Source organism: Trichogramma pretiosum, unplaced genomic scaffold (genome assembly GCF_000599845.2).
Source record: "Trichogramma pretiosum strain Unisexual culture from Peru unplaced genomic scaffold, Tpre_2.0 scaffold58, whole genome shotgun sequence".
Classification (NCBI taxonomy): domain Eukaryota; kingdom Metazoa; phylum Arthropoda; class Insecta; order Hymenoptera; family Trichogrammatidae; genus Trichogramma; species Trichogramma pretiosum.
In genome coordinates, this window is record NW_019641630.1 from 47,817 (window position 1) to 70,641 (window position 22,825).

The 22,825-nt window shown below is 39.4% G+C and overlaps 2 protein-coding genes across 6 annotated transcripts in view; one reads left to right on the forward strand and one right to left on the reverse strand.

The window, feature by feature from the left end:
• Positions 1–1,953: 1,953 nt before the first annotated feature.
• LOC106652913 (cryptochrome-1-like) overlaps positions 1,954–22,825 on the reverse strand; it is a 28,489-nt gene continuing 7,617 nt past the window's right edge. For 2 of the 5 annotated variants that reach the window (XM_023459194.1, XM_023459195.1), the window contains 10 exons: positions 18,937–18,998; positions 18,215–18,859; positions 17,208–17,459; positions 12,412–12,596; positions 7,931–8,328; positions 6,738–6,878; positions 6,058–6,209; positions 4,165–4,367; positions 3,920–3,946; positions 1,954–3,174 (listed from right to left, as the gene is read on the reverse strand). In XM_023459194.1, the coding sequence (XP_023314962.1) occupies positions 2,933–3,174; positions 3,920–3,946; positions 4,165–4,367; positions 6,058–6,209; positions 6,738–6,878; positions 7,931–8,328; positions 12,412–12,596; positions 17,208–17,459; positions 18,215–18,738 (2,124 nt within the window). In that variant the 5' untranslated portion in view covers positions 18,739–18,859; positions 18,937–18,998 and the 3' untranslated portion in view covers positions 1,954–2,932. Of the gene's footprint in view, positions 3,175–3,496; positions 3,590–3,919; positions 3,947–4,164; positions 4,368–6,057; positions 6,210–6,737; positions 6,879–7,930; positions 8,329–12,411; positions 12,597–17,207; positions 17,460–18,214; positions 18,860–18,936; positions 18,999–22,825 lie in introns of all 5 variants that reach the window. The other 3 variants (XR_002763469.1, XM_014372088.2, XM_023459196.1) reach the window with 3 other exon arrangements.
• LOC106652914 (zinc finger protein draculin-like) lies at positions 9,718–12,023 on the forward strand. The gene is made up of 3 exons (XM_014372092.2): positions 9,718–9,862; positions 9,937–10,051; positions 10,129–12,023. The coding sequence occupies exons 1-3, from the start codon at positions 9,828–9,830 to the stop codon at positions 11,737–11,739; spliced, it is 1,761 nt and encodes a 586-aa protein (XP_014227578.2). The 5' UTR covers positions 9,718–9,827; the 3' UTR covers positions 11,740–12,023.

Here is a 22,825-nt window from a genome sequence, read left to right on the forward strand (position 1 = left end):
ACGCCAGCAGTAACTTGCTTCTCTACTCGGCGTCGCCGTCCTGGACATCGCCGCCGCTTGCCACTCCACGCAGCAGCAGCAGCTATAGGAAGCTACTGCTCATATACCTATAACTATATACACGCCCATCCTACTTTTTTTTTCCTGCCGTCTTCGACTCTCTCTCTCTCTCGGTATACGTCCCCTATATAGCCTAGCCAGCTCTCTCGGTTGAGCGAAAAAAATATATCCCACCCCCCGTACCTACGAAAGCTCCGGGCCCTGACCCCGACTAAAAGATAATTATACTTTGCAAAATAACAGCTCGATAGTAGTGTATAAGTACACTGATATGTATACGTGTCGCGTTGAGGTAAAAAAATGCGTCATGACGCAATGACGGAATCCTGTCCTGTCTTTGGGTCTCTTAATTGTAGAAATTCTGCGAGCGGGAAAAAAGCTCGAAATAAGAGAGAGAGAGAGAGATAAAATTGATTTGCTAGGTGCCTTTCTCGACACTGGACGCTCGCGCGCTACGCTACGCTTAATTGCCGTTCTTTCTCCCAAGATCCGTGCAATTTCTGCTTGATATGCAACTTCTCTCTCTCTCTCTCTCTCGCTCTCTTAGCGACGCCCGGCGTATTACTGCCTCGACGCGCGGCGCTCTTTTTCCCTCTTCTACACCACCCCCCTCTTCGCACTCTGCGAGGCATTAAAAAGGAGGACTGCCTCTGAAATACTCCTATATCTCTTTCTCTTGCCTTATTACGCGCATTTTGATGAATATTTAAAAATGAGAGTCTATTAAGCGCCACTACTCTGTAGCCCCCCCAGCCACCGTCGTCCCCTTCATCGCAGCCACCTAGCAACTGCCTGCCTGCCTACCTATATACCTCGCACCCGCGCCCCGAGTATAAAAGCTCCATCGCGTCTCTTAAGCCCCCAATTAACTCAATAGCTTTATAAAATGAATTTCAATCTCACTTTCGATAGTACATAATCCAATAATGCAGAAATGTATATTATCAAAGAGCAAACAAAAGTGCACGCTACGATGCGCCGCTGCTACTGCGAGAGAGATTTGCTTGTACTGCGTTGTACAACGAGCCTCGGCCTCTCTCTCTCTCTCTCTCTACATGTGCCTCGGGGCATAACTCGATCCACGCATCGGTGCAGTCCATTGGACTTCGACTCATGCGTGTACATAGGTGCGCGTGTACATACGTAGACAGGCGCGCAGGTATACGCGCCACCGCGCCGGGGATCATTAAGCGTCGCTCCGAGGCTGCTGCTGCTGCTGCTGCCACGAATTATTCGGACGTCTTGCGAGCCCGTCGTGCGTCGATCGGATATAGGCAATATTCTGCAAAGGAAAGAATCGTACAATGATGATACGCTATGATTTACTTTTTTTTCTTCTCAAAATTTCTTTATTCCATCGGTCAAAATGACACCGTTGTGTGAGTAGCGTTGATTATTTTTTTTTTTTTACAGATTTGAAAACCAATTTAAAAATTTTTACTAACAAAATTGGAACTATATTTAACGTAGACTCTCGAGTCTCGAGTAATCACACCAATATTTACAATTTATTTATTCCATTGTTTTCTTTTTGTGTACAAAAATTGCCTAATAGAATATTTTATTCAGAGGTAAACTATTTTACGCATTGAAATAATTGTGTATAATTATGATGAATATTCAAGCGACAGTCCAAATGTATTCATACATTTTTTTTGAATAGCTTTTTAGCGAAAATTTGTTTACATGTACTTGATTACATTCAAACTTCTAATTTGTGATAGCCAAATAGAGATACAATCCAGTAATGTGGATTTACAGATTAACGAGTAGGCACGCATAAAGCACCGTTGATCTATTACAAGAAAATTTTATAGCCTTCGAATTCACGTAGAAAAATTAAAATTAACATTATTACATAAATATTATTTAATTTTTTTTTGTTTTAATTTTCAGTCCGTTTCATTCTTTAAAAATATAACTATATGAACGTGAAAAATATTATGTATTTTATTTTGTATAAAAATGCTCTACAAATACTCTTAACAAATGATTACACTTGAAATTATAAACTTATTCATTAATGTCGATAATATTTTTTAAGGCTAATCAAAGTATAATTTATTTTCGAATAATTTTGTAGATTTTATAAACACGTATATTCCACGTACTTCTTCATTTTTTATGAATATTGATATAAATAAAGATAAGAAAAAATGTACATCTGAAAAATGTAGAAAACCAAACATAAAATAAATTATCGTTTATATTTTTCGAATTATACAACTCTTCAAAATGATTAATTCATTCTTCTTTCCTTTCTTTCAGTGCACAGCACTTTACTTATTAACTTGTCAAATATAGTAAATATATTAGTTTCCTTACGGAAAATTTGATGATAATATCAAAATTGATATTTATAAAAATAAACACTGGAAAAAATCTTTCTAGTATTTTTTTTGTTTGTCTCGGTTTCACAATGTTTCATGGGCTTGATTTTTTTTCTACTAATTAATGGTTCTAACAGTAAAATCTGAATGTGCTAACTTGAAGAAAAAAAATGGGTCACATCCGATTATTGGTTACACAATCAAAAAGCCACATCGCTTGTGTTTCATATAAAAGCCGAGTTCGTAACGAGTAAATATATTTAATACTCTTGGTTTGCATAAAGTGCAGCAATATTTATTTCTGCCATTTAAATTTTAATGATCGATCAGTGGGTGTTATGATAGATTTATAATAATTAATACTTAAAATGTACATGCGTGATATATAAGTAACAGTCCAAACTTAGATTCTGTTTGAACGATTGATTAACTGATTTTACATTTAAAACTAAGTGATTTTCGTTCTTAAAACCTTTTTCACTTTCAAGATGTCTGGAGAAAACCATGAATGAGAAATTCTTTCATGATATGCAATCCAAAGGCTAAGGATGATGATTATGCTGTTGATGCATATGTTGATGAAGATGATGTATTTGATGTTGTTGTTGTTGCTGCTGTTGTTGCTGTTGCTGGGGATCTTGCTGATTTTGTGAACTTTCCCTATCCAATTGTTCGGCATTCGAGGACGCGTTATTGAGACGTTGCTGCTGGCTCGCCTGATCCAACTCGCCGTCCAGCTGGTCGTATCCGATTAAAGGCGGCGTGGGCGCTACGCTGAGCAGTCCTGAGAAAGGCAGAAAATTGAAGAGAAAAAAATCGATCATTATCGTTGGAATCGTGAAAGCAGTTCCCAAGAAAAGTCTAGTGAGATATTTCGATTTCATTTTCAAAAGGTAAGGCTACAAATCTCTGTCCGATTTTTTTCTGTTTATCCTAACGCAATCTCGGTCACAAATTTTTTTTTTTTTTTTCAACTGATTCGAAGTTTGTCTTTTTTTTTGTCCTGAGACTTTGGAATAACACACTTTTGTCAAACGGCATCTCGCTTTCTCACATTGACTTTTGAGTTGGCATCTTTCGAAGTTTCGTATAACCAGCTATCTCACCCCAGAATTTCGTTCGATTCGGCATACTTTTTCTCTCGTTCAATTTTTGCGCTTCGGTCGTTGTAAATGTTTAAAACGACATCAAAGATCTTTCTGCAGTGGGTGAAAAATATCATAGTTTTATTCAATTCGACAATCTATATTTTTTTTTTGTTTTGTTGGGACAGAAACAAATTTTAGCACAGAAAGAAGTTTATTTCAGCGAACGCGGTAATCATAAATTTTTTAAGATTATTAGAAGGTGAAAGTTGTAAGAAAAAAAGGATTATCAATTCAATTATTATAGGTGATCAGAAGAGAGGTTCAGAAATCAGGCTGCTTTTCGTTTAATTTATTCTAAGAGTCGCGATCAAATTCGAAATTAAGACAAGCGCTCGTGCGTTCGATCGGTCAAATATATCAATCAGTCCATTGACAACTCACCTACTGTCTCGCCATTCAAAGCAACACCTGCAAAAGAGACGGAATTAAATGAAAAAATCGAGCCTTTGATATACGCGCGAGCGAAGCGTATACACACACACACTCACGCGCGCGCAAAGCTAATCCGCATCCGCGAGTTTTTTAACCGATGGCGGGGGGTATTAAAGCGCGCGCACATTTATCGGATATATTTAATACACATATATGGATAAAAGGAATGGAGAGAAAGAAACGGGATCGCTTACCGTTGGCGCGATATTTCGACAGCTGTTGATAAACCTGCTTCATTCGCTCGACATTGATGCGCGAGCTCTTGCTGTGATTGACCATCGGCAGCGAGTAATCCCTGCCCACGGTGCACTTGGCGGCTCTCTGGACGCTCAGCGGCGCGTTCCACGGCTCGTGTATGTAGCGAGTCGGAAAATTCTTCAAAACCGGCAGGTATCGTCTGCGGGGCAGATGAGAGAATATTGAAGATATAATTACACTTGTCTCGCGCGATAATGCGTCTTTTAATTGTGTCCACACCGTTGAAAGTATTTACTTTTTCGAATTCACAATTAATTTTCATTTTGTAATTTTTTTTACTATTTATTTGAAATTGCTGCGGCGTTTCAAAGATATGCACGAGTTAGCGTAATACATCAAATGACTAATTTTTATTCATTTGTTGAATTTCGTAATAATAAGTTTGGCGATTTTATAATGGAAAATTTTTTTACAAATATTATTTCAAATCTTATTACAAATCTAACAACTCTAAAAAGAAACCATAGTATTTTTCAAGCGCGGTTCATTATTACACAGTTTTAGTTGTATAATATGTCTTTATTGTGGAGGTAGTTACAATGGGGGCTTCCGGTATAGTTACAGGTGGTCATTTTTCTTTTACTTATGACTATTTCGTCATTCGAATATCACTTTCTGTTCGTATTAATTTTTGGCTTTTTAGCATGTTTATTTCTTCAACTTCAGGTTTTTGATGATCGCTCTGGTTTTTGGTATTAAAAAATTTTACAATACAGGAGTCCCTCGTTATACGCGGTCTCATTTTACGCGGATTACCCTTATACGCGGATTGTGATTTGCGCCGACCCCTCATTATACGCGGATAGAGTCGACGCAATGTTCATTTCGAACTTTTGTTTTTAGTTTTTTGTAACCTTATTTTGATATCGTTTACCATCTTCCGATATTTGAGATTTATTTTTGAATTTAAAATCATGGCTCCGTCAACTCCAATGAGAACTCCAAGAAAAACGATATCAAAAAAGAATAGAAAAGTTATGTCTTTGGCTTTTGAAAAAGTTGCTGCGATTGCTATAATTATAAATTTCGTGCAACAGGCGTCGGAGCAAGCAATGCACAGTGATCCGATAATGGTTCGAAGTCTAAATTTCAAGAGCTTGGGTGATTCGGCAGTCCAAATTTACGAAGAATTGTACAGAGATATTTTGAGAAGATCAAAGCAGTCAAAATTGACGGATTATTTTGGAAAATAATGACAATTTTTGATATTATTTATAAATAAAATTATTTTTTTATGCCAACTTTCGAGTTCTTGGAACGTAACCCCCTATTTCCCATAAGCGTAAGGTCCCGATATACGCGGTTTCATTATACTACTTTTACTTTTGAGGAACGTAACCCCCGCGTATAACGAGACCCCACTGTACATATGGATATGACTATCATATAAAGCCTCGCTTCGACTTATATACTTTTATTTCGACTTTGCCACTTGCAGATTTACAGAAAAAGGTAATCGCCATCTAGCGGTGGAGGCTGGCATTAATTTTGATTGAAATAGCATACATCATTTGTGCGTTCGACGCAAAAGATAGATAGTTATTAAAATGTTAATTTACAATCAGAATGTCGAAATTTGAATACATAGAACTGAATCTTTCTTGTTAATTTTTGCATTAAGAATAATTTACCTAACTGCATCTTCATGAATTTTTTGTAGTTATGACGAAAAAATAAATCAGTAATTTTCAACAAAGATTTCATAAAAAGTACCTTGCAAAAAAATTCAGTATCGATGACTATAATTTTAATATTCGATTTTACATCAAATCTTCGTTGAAAATTGAAGGTCTTTAACAGTGATAGTATAGGGTGTGCATAAAACTCACCTGATGTAGTCGCCGTTGGGATCGGCTTTTCGGCCGAATCTTACGGGACAGTAGCAGTGAAAGAATTGCTGAAAGAACGAGCTGCACGAGAACCACATCCACATGCCCGCGTTTATCGACCAGTCGGCGTCGAGTAACAGCTCGTCGAAAACCTATCGAAATAAAAGCCCCACTCGGATGAGTTAAAAATAAAATAAAATAAAAGAGCGATCGACTGAGAGTATAAAAAGTAAAAAAAAAAAAATAAAAATAAAAAAAATACATAGCTAGTCAAAACCAAAGGAGAAACGGCCGGATAATTTTGCAATAAAAAACCGGTAGCAATTTTTATCTCGTCTTTGCTGCAAAACAACGCTCCGAAATACGCGCTCTCTTCATTGGCCCTTTTATTTCGCTCTCGAATGGCTGATAATCCGGCCCGATTGTTCGCCCTCCTCCTCCTCCTCCTCCTCGTCGCGATGTACACTCATTTCGAGTATTATTACGCGATCATTATTGTACCTCGATTCTTCGGGACCATATAAGAGAACTTTACGTTTCATTACGTCGAGAGGCCGGTCTTACAACGATTTCTGCGATTTTAATCTCTTAATCTGCAGCGCACCGAAAGATCGATATAACATAGAGAGAGAGAGAGAGAGATGAGAGACGAACTTTGTACAATTGGGTTCGTTCGTTACCTTCATGCCCTCCTCCCAGGAGATCCAAAGGTCGCCACGGGTGAGGAAGCAGGCGACCGCGTACCTGGCCAAATGATGAATCCAGCCCTCCTCACGCAGCTGCGTCATTATCGCGTCGATCCAGGGAAAGCCAGTCTGGCCCTGTGTACACAATAATACATATGCACGGTATTTAATACATAATATATGCTCGGAAAAACACGATGGTTCATTGACTTCGCTCGTGTACGTACGAATACATCGCTGTGTTATCCCGTGAATTTTTAATTGCTAATTGTGCGGCGTGCAAGAGTGTAAACTTGTGTGTGTGCTTATGTGTGTTTGTAACAGCACGTCATACTTTCTGTACTGTAGCGTGCAGAAGCATGTACGTGTCACGCATATATGCGATGCGTCGCTCACGCTCTCGGGGCTCGGTCGGCAAAACTTTTTCAGCCCGCGCGCAGTGATTTATAATGATGCAATTTCGAGGAGGAAAGGAACGGGGGCAGAGGGGGCAAGAAAAAGATAAGCGCCCCCGCAAACTTTACCCCTTTACCGAAAACCGGGGACAAAAAAAAGTGTGTACGTACGTACGTACTACGAGCAAGACACAGTGACACTCGTAATGTACTTTTCATTGCTCCGATTCGCGTGTGCTCGCGGGTGGCATCGATGCCCCGTCTAGCAGCTCGACCATTTATTATGGGTTACGGCGAACGAGAAGCTAAATTTTAAATTAAAAGGTTGATCGAAGGAATATTTTTTATGCGAGAACAATTTGATAGGTTTGTATTGCGATGAAAACTTTGTTGTGTGTAATATGTCAGCATATTACGTCTTATGACCAAAAAAATGACCATTTGAAATGTTTTAAAGTATGTAACGAATAATTGGTTTGTTTTTTTTTATTAATTGTCTTGCTACAAAAACTATATGTTAAAATTATTGCGTGCATTTTGAAAATGACAATTTAAATGTTTAAAAGAAATTTAGATCCATTCTCAATCACTTTAAATACGATAATACAACTTTAAGTCTTCACCACTAGATGGCATGTGCTTTTGTATGTAAACTTGCAAGTGGCAAAGTCAAAATAAGTGTTTAAGTAAAAATATAGTGTAAACGACGGACAAGATGTTAGTGTTAGATGTATGTTGTACCAGGGTTAACAGCAAAAGAACAATAAAAATAACAATATTAACGAGACATACGTTAGCCCACTTGGCCAATGCCTCGGTGTTCTTGTCCCAGGGTATCTGCACGCAGATGGGATTGCCGTGCATCCTATCGAAGTTGGGATTGTTGGTGGCGGCGCAGTAGAAGAACTCGCGCCAGAGCAGCTGGCCGTGCAGCGACAGCGGCGGCGCCGTCTTCTTGATCTTCTTGTAGAGCTCCGTGAGCTCGTAGTAGAACAGCCGCGTGCTGAGGCAGCCGAAGCGCAGATAGGGCGACAGGCCGGTCTGCGACGGGAGCAGCGACTGGGGCGTCATCTTGGGCCGGCCGAAGCTCGCCACCCAGGCCTTGCGCTCGAGGTGGCGCTCGAGACGGGTCAGGGCCTCGCTCTCGCCGCCCACCCAGACCGGTTGGTTGAGGCCCTCCGTGTCGAAACCTGCAACGACGCGGGCACGATTATTATACAATGTGCGCGTGACTCTCGACGTTAATTTTCTCCCTCGTGCCTTCGATGTATCGAGAGCGACAGAGAGGCAATTAAAGTCCTATTTTTTTCTATTTTGTCGTCGTTGGGGCTCTATCGTCTGCGCGTATATAAAACGACAAAAGTGATAAATGAACGAAAGTACGTATACGCGCTCGAGGATCGATGTAACAATATATAGCTGCGGCACATTGCGCTCGCTCGGGAGAGAAGAAAAATTGTCGTCGAGCAACGCGTCCTTCCTTTAGCGCGTCGACGAGAAAATGAGAGTGAGCTTTGTCTGGAAATGAAGCTCGCGACGAAATAATTCATCAATTAATTTGCTATCGGGGAAAATTGAAACAACAATTTATTGTTTTCGAGTGCTTGATTACGGGCAACTATTTAAACTCGAAATTATAATATTATTTTCTCCGCGAGCAGTGCAACTCTTGCCACGACTGACGATTGGCCTTTCACTCACCCTAAGGACGAGCATTTAAACTTTCGCCGAAGATTATTTTTAGTATTTCGAGTGCGCAGTTTCTACGGCGATACAACGTTGTAATTCGTACTTCAACTTCGTACAATTGGACGTACTTTATCAAATGCTGTTCGCTCGACATTAACTCATTATAAATAACTTTAGCAATTCAATTCGAAGTAGTGAGGGTATACATTTTACTTATCTTGATTTTCTCCAAGTTCTCGCATGAACTTTGATAAAATTGAATGGTAACATCAAAAAACGCTGTCAATATATTGGCAAAGAGCTCAGCAAAGAGAAATTTGATTTTTTCTATTTCTACGGATGCTAAAATAAGTTTCTATTTCAAAATAATAAATTCTAGTGCAAGAATAGTTACGCTTATATTTAATTGCTTTCGTTATTATTCTTATCAAAAAATAAAAAAAATAAAAAGATACGATATTTTATTTTTAGCGAGTGACGTAGAAAAAATTTTTAGAAAAAAAACAAAAAGACGAAAAGTTTTTTTTTAAGATGGTAATCACAAAATAAGCTTTTCAGGCTTTATTAATAAATTTGGAATAAATTTCCCAGCAAAAGAGGCATGTACACAAAAGCAAATTGCAGTGTTGAAAGTCAAAGATCATTCCAAAATTGTCAACCTTATATTTTTCCGTGAAATTATTTTTTGTGTAAGCACCGTAATAACTTGAATTTCTTCTCAAATTGAGATTTAAATATATCAAGAACAACTTGTAGGTATTATACTATTGCGTCATGTTTATCATCTGCTGATAAAATTTCTACTACCTCGACTTCATCTGCTGGTATTGATTCTATTCAATATTTGTAAACATATCGAGCACTCGAAATTGATCAGTTCTTTCTTTTTGCTCACGTTAACACGTCGTCGTATCGATTTTATGATTTGTAAGGCTAATTTAAATTATATTTGATACAAAGAAAGGTACTCGTGAAGTGAACTGGTCTAACATCGCAAAAAATGGAGTCTCGTGGTATAGTCAACTTTGCTGCTAAGTAATTATCACTATGCAAATGAAAATAAGTAGATAAGTATGTGAATTTGTTTTTAATTATATCAATATTTTCAGAGTAAAAGATGAGCCTAATCAAATGTGTTATAACGAAAATGATAATGGTGGAACGAAAGATCAAGCATCCAATACTGAAATTTCACAATGTTTCAGATATGTGCAAGAAAATTTTGTAAGTTGATTTATATTTAAAATTGATTGAATTATCATTTTTAACAAAATATTCAAAAAGCTTTATTTTTATAACAGATTCACTCGCTTGAGGAACACAAAAGAATAAATGAATTTCAATCTAACCAAAAAATTAAAGTAGAATTTGAGTGCAAAGATGTCAAACCCAAAGAGAATTTGTTAGTACTAAATAAAGGAATTCATGAATTTCAATCAAACCAAATCAAAGCCGAGGTTGAGTGCAAAGATGAGAAGCCTAACGTTAATTTATTTGTATCTGATGAAACCAACAAAGTAAGTCATCAATTTCAACCTAAGAACGAAATTGAAATAGAGTTTGAGTGCAAAGATTTTGAACCCAATGTAAATTTATCAGTACCTAATGAAGTTAACAGTTGGTCTCAACGGTCTGATCAATATCAAATTCTTAAAAATTCCTCGATTAAAATTGAAACTGAGGGCAAAGTCAAGAAAGAGTTTTTTAGTGATACTCAGAAAACTATAGATATAATAACTGGCTGCAAACTTAACGGACAGAATGATAAAATTGATCGTTTAGTAAATAAAATTAAACAATCTGCTGAGTGTGATGCAAGTTTGAAGAACTTATCTGCTAAAATATCTGTGCAACCCGATATTAATTCAGTGGATAATAGTAAGTCCTATTCGTGTGACATTTGTAAAAAGACATTTAAAAGAAAACCTTATCTCAATGTGCACATAGGTTCGGCACATAATGGTCGAAAACCTCACAAGTGTGATATATGCGGGAAGTCATTTACACAAAAATATGCTCTGAAAACTCATATTGATATGGTGCATAATCGAATAACTTACCCGTGTGACATTTGTAAAAAGACGTTTAAAAGTAAACCTTATCTCAATGTGCACATAGGTTTGGCACATAATGGTCGAAAACCTCACAAGTGTGATATATGCGGAAAATCGTTTACACAAAAATATGCTCTGAAAACTCATATTGATATGGTGCATAATCGAATAACTTACCCGTGTGACATTTGTAAAAAGACATTTAAAAGTAAACCTTATCTCAATGTGCACATAGGTTCGGCACATAATGGTCATAAACCTCACAACTGTAATATATGCGAAAAATCATTTATATTTAAAAGTGGTTTAAAATTACATAATGATTTAGTGCATGATGAAGGGAAAACTCTCAACTGCGATTTATGCGGAAAGTCATTTACACGAAAAAGTTATCTTAAGATCCATATTGATTCGGTGCATAATTGTATCTCTTACCCTTGTGATGATTGTGGAAAGGCATTTAAAAGAAAACATTGTCTGAAATTGCATATTGATATGGAGCATAACTGTATCTCTTACATTTGTGATGATTGCGGAAAGGCATTTAAAAGGAAAGAATATCTGAAGTACCACATTGATACAGAGCATAATCGTATATCTTACCCATGTCACACTTGTGGAAAGACATTTAAAATAAAGCCTAGTTTGAAATTTCATATTGATTCAATGCATAATCATATCAATTACCCATGTCCAACATGTGGAAAGACATATTCACTCAAGAGAAGTTTGAAATTTCATATTGATTCAGCACATAATCATATCACTTTTTCGTGTAATATTTGTGGAAAGTCATTTTCCAGTAAGAGTTATTTAAAAATCCATATGAATTCAGTGCATAATGATCGGATACCTTAAAACTTTTTTTAATGTGAAAAGTCATTTGCTTATAAAAGTATTATGGAAAAACATATTGATTCAACGGATAATTATATTTCACACACGTTTCACACTTGTGGAAAGACGTTCACACAAGAGTATAATCTAAAAACCTATTTTAATCCAGTGCGAAATTGTATAATTTATCCGTATTACAATATTGTCAAAGCAACGTTATTTAAAAATCTTTATTGGTTTAGCCGACAGAAGAATAAACTTTGAGTGATATTTGTAAGAAAATTTTCACATGTAAAAGAACACAAAAATATAACTAATCTCCAATCATGTATTTATTTTAAAAGAATTTTGAACAATAAATTAATTCAAAGTTAATGTTAAGTCATTCGTAATTTATATTTAATTTGAGTTACCTTTGTATTACCTTCGTATTGCATGTATTCATATAATGGACAACTCTTCTTTCAAAGTCACCAAGCGAATTTCAAAAAATTACTTTGTTACGGAAATAATTAGTCCAAAATAAATTCCGCATCAGCCGAGCTCGTGTTATAAAAAATTCCAAAAAATTTAAAAACAAATTATTTTCATTTTCTCGGGATGTAACATGTAAAACAATCGCAGCACTCTTACGTCCAACCGGACAACATTTTACAACGAAGAGGGTTGAAAAAAAAGAGGAAGAAAACTCACCTAATTCCTCGAGCGTGGGCACGCCGTAGAGATCGTCGTGATCGTCGATGAGAGGCGTGTAAGCGTTCCCGATACAGTCGGCCGTGACCGTAGGCGCGGGATACTCGGGCGGGTCCATTTGAGCTATGATGTTTTGAAACTGATGATAGGTCAAAGGTGGTTTACCCCCGTTGCGCTCGATGATTCTGCAACACACGAAAATTCGGACTTTCAACCTCGGTCGTCGTCGTCGGCAGCATAGAGATACCGTATACTTCGCTTGCGTCATGGAATAGGGATATAACGATATTACCGATACAAACTGTGTGTATGTGATATTTCGTCGGAAAAACGAGGGAGGAATCATAAAAAACTATTACGAAAGTTATATAAAGGGGAAAAGTTTGTCAAACTATTGTGGAACGGATTTCGGTCTGCGTATATACAGGCGAACTTAAAAGCTCCTCTTTGAGGCATGTAAATTTATTATACGATCATTTTTAAAAGCGAAATTTACCACGGATAACTTGAAACACGCTGTAATCGAATGTTTTTCAAACTATATTTTTCCTTATTAACACTCACTCGCGAAAGACGTAAAAATTAATCGTAGCGATAAAAATTTTTCAAAACCATTAGGAAAAAAAAAAAATTAGCTTCGTCGGTTCGCGAAGCGATAAAAACTCTCAACAGATGTTCTCCGTAACGATTACAACTTTATATGCCGAGGCAAAATAGCGAGCGAGGATTTCTTCGTGAAAATCCATCGTGAAACCCGTTGACGCGTCATAAGCTTTTCTTTTCCTACTTAAATCTTTACAAGCGTTGAAGCATCTTTCTTATTGCTCTGGCTGTATACACATAATCGACGGAGAGATAAGAGCGGCGCAGCCGGGAGGACTGCGCGCGAAGTTAAGGTTTTATACAAAATATATATATAGCGGAGCGAATCGGAGAGAGAGAGAGAGAGAGAAAGAGAGAGAGAAAGAGGCGCAAAAGGGGCAAGCGAAAAATGAGTTTTTCGCCAGCGCTGCTGCGTGAAGTGAGATAAATGATTCGGGAGAGCTGCGATGGTATGAAAAAAAAAAAAGAAACGAAAAAAAAACGATGAAAAGTACAGTCAACGTGTACGCCCGCGAAGCCGAGCTTAATCATTGTAAATCCAAGAGAGAGAGCGAGCGAGCACGCCGGGTATTATGCTCTCTCTCTATCTTTCTACAGAACGGCATTGAATTTCCAAATAAATTTAATCGGTAAATAAATTAACGCTGCGCCGCCACCACCACCGCCGCAGCCCGCCACAGCGTTATATTCCTCGAGTAGTATATAGAGTATATAGCAGCGCGCAAAAAGGACGTCGACGCGGCGCGCAACGAGTTCACGTTATATAAATTTGCACGAGCAGCGTCGGCGGCGCGACTCTATTGAAAAATTGATTCGATTCGTCGAAAGCGCCGAGCGATATATATATAGTATACATAATTCGATTGAGCTATACGCGACTAATACGGATTTTGACGATTATTAATTTTGATACCGATCGCCGACGACGCGTGCGAATTTTTTTTGCCTCAAACGCCAACGTATTGATTTGTAGAATGGCGCAGATACTGTCTACTGGGGTTGAAGCACACTCGTCATTCGTACATTTCAATTAACAAATGCATCACGCGTGCACACGAGTCATCTAAAAAAGTTTGCGCGAAAGAAGAAGAAGCTATACGCGCGTGAAGTGTATAAGGGATTTTCATCAAGTTAAATTAATTCGAAAATTAAAAGTGGAAACCTCGCGTGAAAAGCGAGCGCAGAAATATGCAGCAGCAGCAGCAGTAGCGGTAGAGCTGATGTGTTGCATTGCACAGCTCACCCTGAAAAAACATATCAAGGCAGAGAGTCAGGCAGACGCCGAGTCCCATCGCACAACTTAATTCGAAAGAAAAATATCCGCACGAAGCGTATAGTGGTAGCGAACGACCGCTGAGAATTATTTATGCCGCTCTCTCTCTCTCTCTGCCTCTCTTCCACAAGGGGCTAACTGCAGTGTATGTAGCTTGCAATATAGTATAGTATATATAATATAGGCCGATGTGTCTGTGTGTGCGGCTGCTGCAGCGTCATCGGCTCAAAACGAGATAGATGTATACGCAAAAGAATTATATACAGGCAACGCGTATATAGCAACGCACATCATCGTATAAAAAACGAGCTACATGGCAGTCGGCGCGTATTATACGTCATCGCGATGTATAAAATACGCCGCGCGACGTACTTATAGCCGTAGGGCACAACGTAACAACAACAACAGCAACAACGACGAGGACGACGACACGGCCCCGCGCACGAGCTCGCGAGGCGATAAATTCACGTAGCCAAATTCGCGCGCCAGCTTTTATAATTTCTCCTTGTTGGCCTATCACACGCAGATAATTCGAGCTTTATATACATACGCGCAAACAACGCGTATAAATATATCTGTATATATTTTATATGTGTGTGTGTAACGATGTCAGCGCGAGGGCTTCACTTTTTGACCCAGTCGGTCGCGAGCCAGCCAGCCAGCTGCTTTTGTCTTTTAATTTCATTAAGGGCCCACCCACTCCGGCCAGTAATTGTAATGTATTGCCGACTCTCTCGCATACATATATATATGGCCGATTCTCTGTGAAATCGAATGGCCAAAAAAATTTTTTTTCTGCAAATATGAAAAACTTGCTGTTCCCGATGTCAGAAATGTCCCCAAATTTTATTAGAATTTTTGGGACCATCTATCACTCTTTTTCAGAGGCCCGAAGTTGGCCATTTTAGGGTTTTTTTAAAATTCATGAAAAATCACAAATATTAAAATAATTCCTGGAATAAAGTAGAATGATTCAAAAGTAAAAGTGCCCAGCAACTTTTTTGTTGGAAATTGTCCAAATTTTCAGAAAAAAAAATATGCCAAAGTGATTGGAACAATCTAGGTAAGTGTAAAGCAAAAAAACTGCCAAGTGGACATAAATGATGAAATCTAATCGAGTTCGAACCAGACTTTCAATTCCTAAACTATGTAAAAAGCTTCCCAAAGATGTCAACTACTGCCTGATAAAGTTTTGTAATGGGTCTTAAAGTTTAACGCAATGTAGACAACAATGTGTGGCGAAAAACATGCAAAAAAGGTCAAAATTAGGCCCAAAATGCCTAAAATCACCAAAAACAGCCATTTTCAGTCCTTTTTTGCACGTTTTTCACCACACATTGTTGTCTACATTGAGTTAAACTTTAAGACCCATTACAAAACTTTATCAGGCAGTAGTTGACATCTTTGGGAAGCTTTTTACATAGTTTAGGAAATGAAAGTCCGGTTCGAACTCGATTAGATTTCATCATTTATGTCCACTTGGCAGTTTTTTTGCTTTACATTTACCTAGATTGTTCCAATCACTTTGGCATATTTTTTTTCTGAAAATTCGGACAATTTCCAACAAAAAAGTTGCTGGGCACTTTTACTTTTGAATCATTCTACCCTGATCCAGGAATTATTTTAATATTTGTGATTTTTCATGAATTTCAAAAAAACCCTAAAATGGCCAACTTCGGGCCCCTGAAAAATAGTGATAGATGGTCCCAAAAATTCTAGTAAAATTTGGGGACATTTCTGACATCGGGAACAGCAAGTTTTTCGTATTTGCAGAAAAAAAAATTTTTTGGCCATTCGATTTCACAGAGAATCGGCCATATATATATTATAATATAATAGCTGTATGTACGTATGTACGTAGTCGGCTGCAGCAGTGGCAGCTCATCGCAGTTTGAAAATTGTTTTTCGCGCGCGCGCGCGCCTGGACGATTCGCGACGAGCTCTCGTGTCGTAGTCAGCGGCAACGAGATCGAGTATATTATTCGCAGAAAAAAAGGGCCGCACCGTTGCGAATTATTTATGCCGTTATGCGTATGGGGCCGAGCGCGAATTAACTCGAACTTGACTGTCGCACGCGTAGCTTTTTTATGCGTGTGTGTGTGTGTGTGTAAGAAAATCTCGAGCTTATATAGCTGTGTAATACACGCTCGCGAGCGCAAGTCGTGTACGGGAGAGTAAAAGAAAGAAGTGTGCTTTTTTATCCCTGCGCACGGGGCCTCGCACACACCTACATACACAGACACATACACGCGCGTACAGTTTGCAAAGCAAAAGGTCTCGAGGTCGTAAAAACAAGGAATATAGTTTAGGTGCATTGCTCGGCGAGAAAAGCGAGCAAGAGAGAGAGAGAAGAGGGAGAGAAAGAGAAAAGCTATTCTCGAGTGAGGAGCGCGTGTTAAAGTGCTCCGTGTGGAATCCTACTCCACTCGCTCTACTGTGAGAGCGCAGAGCAAAAGATTCCCCAGCAGGCTGCCACTGCCGCTGCTGCTGAGGTGACTACTACTACTACTACTACTACATGTGCAGCTAGCCTATTCTAATATAACTGTATGATCACGTGCGCACGTATTTTTCATACGCGACTTGTGTGCTAGGTGCCAGCCAATTTCCTCACTCCAACCTCACCCCCTGCCTAAATGAGTTTTATGTTTTTTTTTCTTTTTTTTTTTTTTATTCCAAAGTTTTCTCGAGCTAGAAATCAGAATTATTATACCCGGTCTCGCGCTGCTGCTGCTGTGCGTCGTCGAATGATATACACGTCGAGCTTTTTTCAGGACACAGGTACATGTACGCACGCGGCATAATATTTGGTCAGCTGGCGCGCGCGACTCGCGTTATCAGCTGTTAACTCAGCCACTCGGTGTCACTACATACCGCCATATAAATTATACATTTAATAAATAATATGTGTAATACTCACTCGTCGAGCTTGTAGAGGGTGTGCGAGACCTTCTGGACGACGTAGATGCCGAGCTCGCGGCAGAGCGTCGTGATGTTCTCGTCGCGCACGCGTCCGTAGGGCTCGGGGTCCTCCTCGAAGGTCAGCGCCGTGGTGCCCCACTCCTTGAAGAGCTTGGGCAGGGCGTCCGCAGGCTGGCCCCTGATGACGAACAGCCGCGAGTTGAGCTTGCGCAGAGAGCTGTCCAGGTCCTCGAGGCATTGCAGGAGAAATCTGCGCGCGAACGTGGAGAGTGGTGTTAGGAAAACGTATATTTTTAGATATCGCGATCGGAGACGAGGGGGAACGTCGATTCGAAAAATGGTACGAGTTACACCGCTAGAGGGCGTCGGACGTCGATGCTCGATACCCAATACCAAAATGGTTTGGTAAGAAAATTAAAAGATTCGTCAGGTTCGTAATAATCCGGAAAATTTAACCTGTCGCATTCCCGTGCGTGTGCGTGTACATACACTGATAAACGAAGGTAATATTTCTCTCTGGCGCGTTGGCGCTCGAGAGTTCAGCGCCGAGATACATATATATACCAGGCGAAAGCAGCAGCAACTATATCTGTACACACCGTTATATTTTATACATGCAATAATATACGTGTGTGCGAGCGAGCTAGGCTATATAGCGATTTGCTCAACTTTGCTCGCACTTCACGCAAATCGGACAAAGTTTCGCAACATCTCTTCTTCTTCTTGGTTCTACCTTCGCGAGTTTACGTATGTATACTTTGCAACACGGCCCTGCTGCGTTGGTGTTGCTTCACTGGGGGGTAGTTTTCTACATATACGTATATGCATGTATATATTTCGATAGGGAGCTCGGCGCTAAAATACTACATTTCTTCTGCATTATTATCGCGACTTTTCTTGCGTGTAGCACACAACTCGAGAGAGAGAAAGCATATATTATATCGCAAAGAAAGAAAGAAAGAAATGAGAGATAGAGAGAGATAGGAAGAAATGAAAGCAACAAACAACCTCCACTTATTTATGCTGACGTTGGTGCTGCCGGCGAACCAGGGATCGAGCACGAAGACGCAGCGGAACGTCGCAGCGCCCTCGAGGCCGTCGCGCAGCGACGGATTGTCGTGCAGCCTCAGACCCTTGCGGAACCAATGGACCGTGTGCTTTTGGCCCGTCGCGTTGCTGGCTGTGGTGGCTGCCGTTGTTGCTGCTGTGGCGTTGTTGGCGTTGGCACGAGGTGCTGCTGGTGGCTGATGCTGATGCTGCTGATGCTGAGACACTCCGCCACCGTCGTTGTTGTTGTTGTTGTTGTTGTTGTTGGTGGTGGTGGTAATGTTGCTCGTAGCGGTGGTAGGGACTGCGCTGCTGTTGCTGCTGCTGCCGGCAGCGGTGGTGGATCGACATTTTCGATCGATCGATGGGCCGCTCGTTGCCGATGGGATCGATTGCTGCTGCTGCTGCTGTTGATGTTGGTGCTGTTGCGCTGCTCGACAGCCCAGCTCGCAGCCGATTTCGCTGCACTGGCTGCCCGTCATTTTCGTTGACGTTGACTGCGAATAGCACACGCAGCGCGTGTGTGTGTATGTATGTGGGTGTGTGCGGCCGGAAATCGATGCGCTTCACTTCGGAGATCAAATTTCGCGCCTCTTACATTTCCTGCGGACGATTGATTTGTTCGTTAATTATCGCTCGCTTGTGGCGCAAAAAGTTATTTGAAGTTATTTCGTGCTCACATAATCGATATTTGAGCAGCTTTACTGTATCATCGTCTGCTCGTGCGTAAAGATGTGAAAATCTGCAAAAATAAGTTATCCTCGTGAATATAATAGCATAATCAATGTGTTGGAAAAACTCTTGTATTGAATGCACATTTAATTATGTGAAATCAGACATTAAAATAAGGTAACCGATTGCAAATTTTATTCAGGATAATTTTGCTTGAAATAATCGTTGAAAATAAATGTATAGTATAAGTAGTGATTTACATTGTATACATTGATTGCACAGAAAATGACTAAAAATGCAATCATATGCATTATTTAAAAGCAAAACTGAACAAGAAACAAGATTTACTTCCATACTAGAATTCAAACATTTCGATTGAAATTAAAAAATTCAAGAGAATCGATCGCAACTCAAGTCAACTTTCACCACTAGATGGCGAGTACTTCTATATCTGTAAATCTGCAAGTGGCATAGTCAACATAATTGTACAAGTTGAAGCACGGTTAGGAAAAAATAATGTCGGTCTTAACAATTCTTTGGGAAATTTTACATGAAATCGAATTCATCTACGAGGAGGAAAAAAATTCCTTCACTTTTACATTGATGTCAAAGTCAATCTCAAAGTTACATTTTAAACTACCTCCCTTGAGGTTTTGACTACCTCACGAAGTATATATAAGGCTTTTATATTAGCAGCATGTGTATCGTGTATAGCTATTGATTGATTTATTTACGAACAATTTGCTCTAATCTCACTTTCTTTTTTATTATAAATAACTTTCAATTTGTATATGCCAAATGTTCAGACCATATTTCTTGCGAGAATCCAAAATCAAAACTTTAATTTAAAAAGGCATCCATCGTCCCCAATCTGAAGCATCAAAATTGCCGCCGCTGAAAAATGAACCTAATTTCTCAAGCTGTTTATATATCACGAGCGCGCGGCTACTGCAGCGGTGTTTCGTACTTTCGCTATCATTTAAGCTTTGCGCGTCCGTAACAAGACACAAAGCTCTTATTTATAAATAGAATAAATGTATTTTTTTCAACTCTCGCGACATTAATGTGCGGCGATTCAAAACTCTCGAAATCGTATGAAAAAAAAAAAAAAAGAAAAAAATTAATCCAGTAAAATTGACACGTCTTTTGGCTGGAAAAACGGGAACGATGAACTGTTTTTGTGTCGCGTTCGACAAACCGCTCGACGAACGCGAGCTGCATCTCACGCGTATTTTAATTTCTCGTGTAACGTCATAATTATTCGCTGAGTTGCATTGAACGGCGACACGTAACACACATATACACACACACATCGCGACGCGCGAAATATGGCCAATACGCCGAGAGTGCGGTTCTTCTATTTGCACGCCTCGATAAATAGCCATTTATTCTTGATGCTCGACGTTATTACAAAGTTACGCTATTTTATTTATGATTTTGAATGCGCGGGGCTCATTCGATACGATCAAAAGTTTCTTAATATTTATTTGTAGGTAAAATTACTTCGCGAACAATTAGATATATTTCGAAGCAGTGAATTTTAGATGGCAAAGCTCGATGATTTACAAGCTTACGCATATTTTTTAGCTAAACTAAAGGTCTTACTTTATTAACTTCATCGTTGTAAATAATTTTCATTATTATCTCGTTATAATCATCGTACGAAGCATTATAAATTTTCGGGGGAAAAAATTCGAATTTACACAATGCGAGAGAATCCCCAAAAGTTTCTATCGAGTTGAGCCGCGCTGCGCGCGATTATCGACACAATTTCGAAAGCTGCGTTTCAGTTTGACTTCTCGGGATGTAAATGCGCATACAACGCGCAGCGATTCTCACCCGAGCCGCTAGCCGTTTACAGCGAGTTCGAGCTTTTTACATTATTTAAAGTAAGTAAGAAGTTAAAACTGTAAAGGAGCTATGCGAGTGAATATTATTCTTGAGAGCTCGAAAAGTTGTCTCGATGGAGAGGAAAAAAGCTTGGACGAATAATTGGATTTTAACATTTTTGAAAATTTTTAAAGTTAGCTGCGTAACTCGATATATAGCGGCTCATTAATGCGGCAGATTTACGACACCGCTATCGGATAAATGTTACAACTCGAGACGGTACCGAGCTTTTATTCATTTTTCCGAGACTCTCTATCGATAAATTGATACGATAAAGACGCGTCCTCTGCGTACATACACGCGTGTATGCCCGCGCCGAGAGGCGTAAAAGCACACACGCGCGTGGCGGCTATAATACAGACGACAGACGAAGCCAATGTATAGTTAAAAGCTCCGCGAGATTAATAGATGAAGGTGGCGCGCGCTTGCCGCCAGGCGACAACAAGTAAATCGCCGCCGGAGTATAAAGAGTCCGTTCGCAGGCGCATATAAATTTCATTCGGCGTACTGGCGCGGAATCGCAATTGCTCCGCAGGTTTCGCTCGTGTATATCCTATATACACGAGTAGCACATCACAGTATACTTATAATGATGGGATTATCGTGAACGCGACGTTGGAAAGGGAGAATCTGAAAAAACTTGCATCCGAGTGTGTATTTTTATACGTACTCTGTTTGAAAGATTTTTACTTTAGATACTTTTATTCGTTTACACGAACTGTACAAAAAATTGCATGAAAATTCAATCGAACGCGTTATTTTCAATACCGAAATGATCATGAATAAATTTGTGAAAAGTTCAATCATAATTAAAGCCGGTCTTCGCCACTAGATGGCGAGTACCGTAATATTTGTAATTCCGCAAGTGGCAAAGTCAACATAATTGTATAAGTCACGAGCTTGAAAAATTTTGAGTATGGATGGAAAACGTTATCTTGTTGTAAATATTTTTGACCGCGTGCATCAATCTAACGCGTAGAAAGGAAAAAAAAAGACGCACGCTGCACAACGACGATTTTCAACGTGTGCGCATGTGTGCGTGCTGCATCATCGAATGCATACATACATATCGGTGTAGAAGCGGCGTAAGACAATACTCGTGCACATCTCCGATTACGCCATTACGGGCTCATAGCCCCGCTATAATAATATCGCACACACGTATACGTACTCGAGATATATAGCGCAGCTCAGCTCGAGAGCTATTGCGTAACCGCCTGTACGGCTCGCGCAACTTCGTAACTTGCACGCAGAGAGACGCTTACGAGTGTGTGTGGGTATATATGAAAGCTCGTCGGTGAGCTCTCGCGAGCGCCGTCTGCATCGACGACGGATTCTTATAATATACATATGTGTGTCACAGGCTGGAAGCATAGATATCAACGCGTAGCGCGCATTAATGTATGTATTATCGTCGCTGTACACAATTGCGTCTTATCAGTATACGCGAATGCCGATCGTCGTGTCTCTCGACTCTCTGTGCTTGATCGATGTCAAAAGTGTATGTGGAGCAGCTGATATGTACAACTAGCCGCTTGGTGGTAAGAGAGTGTAAGCTATGACCGCTCGTTGTATGAGTTTTCGTGAGCGGCTGCTGCTGTTGATACAGCTGCTGCTACTCCGGTCGATCGATCTCGAGCCGAACGTTACATATGTATACGAGACTTGCTTCCCATCGTCCCGTGAATTCTCGCGGTACGATGCGAACTTTACAGATCAGCTTTCAACTTTCAACAGAGAAACATTGATCTTTTAGAATGATCTGTTTCAGGTTTTACAAGTGAATTTTATTAATTAAAAAGAAATCGGTATTTTTCAGATAACCGCGTAAATTTTCGAAGTATGATATATTATTTTGAAATGATTTATCGAAATAGTTAAATTATTTTGATGAAAAGTTCTATTTTTGTATCAACAATAATGCTTTATGAAACTATATTTGTACGGTGTCACTTTCAGATTTACAGATAAAGATACTCGCCATCTAGTGGCAGAGGCTGGCACTAA